Consider the following 1,275-nt stretch of genomic DNA (forward strand, 5'->3'; position numbering starts at 1 on the left):
TTATATTAGTAAGAAAAATTAATTGTAATCCTAACTTTCGTTTGAATTTGTAAGACTGAGGATTATGAAGTGTAATTAATCTGTGACAGATTAGTTTTTGTTACCTGATACAGTAGTAAAATAGAAAATGGCTGACGCTTAGATGCATAGCCAGAAAAGAAATCATAGGTTAAGGGGTTAATCAAATGTAAAAGTTCGTTGGAAATATTGATCTAAATTATAAAATTCGACACGAACTTATGGGACGATCTAACATTACATAATTATAATTAAAGTGAATATACAAACATATGTTCAGGATGATTTCGAATTTGATCAAGTAAGTCTGCCGGTCTTATTTGATCGGTACAGATGCGATGTACTGCAGTGAATAAAGGAAATTTCTCCGTTAGATTGCGATTTTTCAACATTCCATTGACTTCATCAGCCGTGGCTGGTCCTTGCAATTTTTGACCACCTAAAAGTTCTTCTTCGAGTTGTCTAATAGTCTGTTCGGAAAGTATAAAAAGCATTTTGTTAGCTTCAGTGTTGGAGAATGAAAATAATGTGTTGAAACGGTATAATCTTTACTTTGCCACTTTTAACGTATTGTTCGCAAACTCTGCGATTTCTTCCACCATAACAAGTAGTTATCAAATCTGCTACACCGCAACTTTCAAAGAATGTTCCAAGTTTTGAACCACTGTAGAATGTGTCTACAAATTTAACCATTTCCATTAATCCTAATCTGATAACAGCTGCTTTTGTATTGTCACCTAATCCCAAGCCATCTACAAAACCAGCAGCGCATGCCACAATATTCTAAAACATAATTAATAATTATTTATATGTCGAACGAAAAACTGTTTTAAAACTGGATTAATTGGTAATAATATTTGAGCTTACACACCTTCAATGCACCACACACCTCAACTGTTTCACAATCTTCAACAACTACTACTCTAAAATTGGGAGTTTGAATGAGGTCCCTTAACAATGGAGCTAGTCGTTTGTCTCTGCAGCCTAATCACAATAATAATAATAATACTAATAATAATAACGAACAGTTATAAGTAATCGATAATTTAGATACTAAGTTTAATAACATATTGAGGAAATAATTTTTATTGTGTTCTTAGTTTAATGTTCAGTAAGGACAAATTTTTGCAGTTAGATCTTTGTGGAGTATTAATATTAAAATTCTTCGATGCAAAAATTGAGTAGGCAATACATATTTGTCAATTTATCACAATTCCATATCTTTGAACTGAATTGAAAAAACTAAATAAAATTACT

At 31.5% G+C, this 1,275-nt stretch overlaps 1 protein-coding gene across 1 annotated transcript; it reads right to left on the reverse strand.

The window, feature by feature from the left end:
- Nucleotides 1-284: 284 nt before the first annotated feature.
- On the reverse strand, nt 285-1,002 carry LOC108578332 (glycerol-3-phosphate dehydrogenase [NAD(+)], cytoplasmic-like; the record flags this gene model as incomplete). Its single annotated transcript, XM_017941642.1, has 3 exons — nt 285-488; nt 571-801; nt 890-1,002. Coding segments are annotated over 3 exons (548 nt in total), but the record flags the coding sequence as incomplete, so codon positions are not given.
- Between the last annotated feature and the right edge of the window lie 273 nt (nt 1,003-1,275).

The sequence above is a fragment of the Habropoda laboriosa genome, unplaced genomic scaffold (assembly GCF_001263275.1).
Source record: "Habropoda laboriosa isolate 0110345459 unplaced genomic scaffold, ASM126327v1 C6050251, whole genome shotgun sequence".
NCBI lineage: Eukaryota > Metazoa > Arthropoda > Insecta > Hymenoptera > Apidae > Habropoda > Habropoda laboriosa.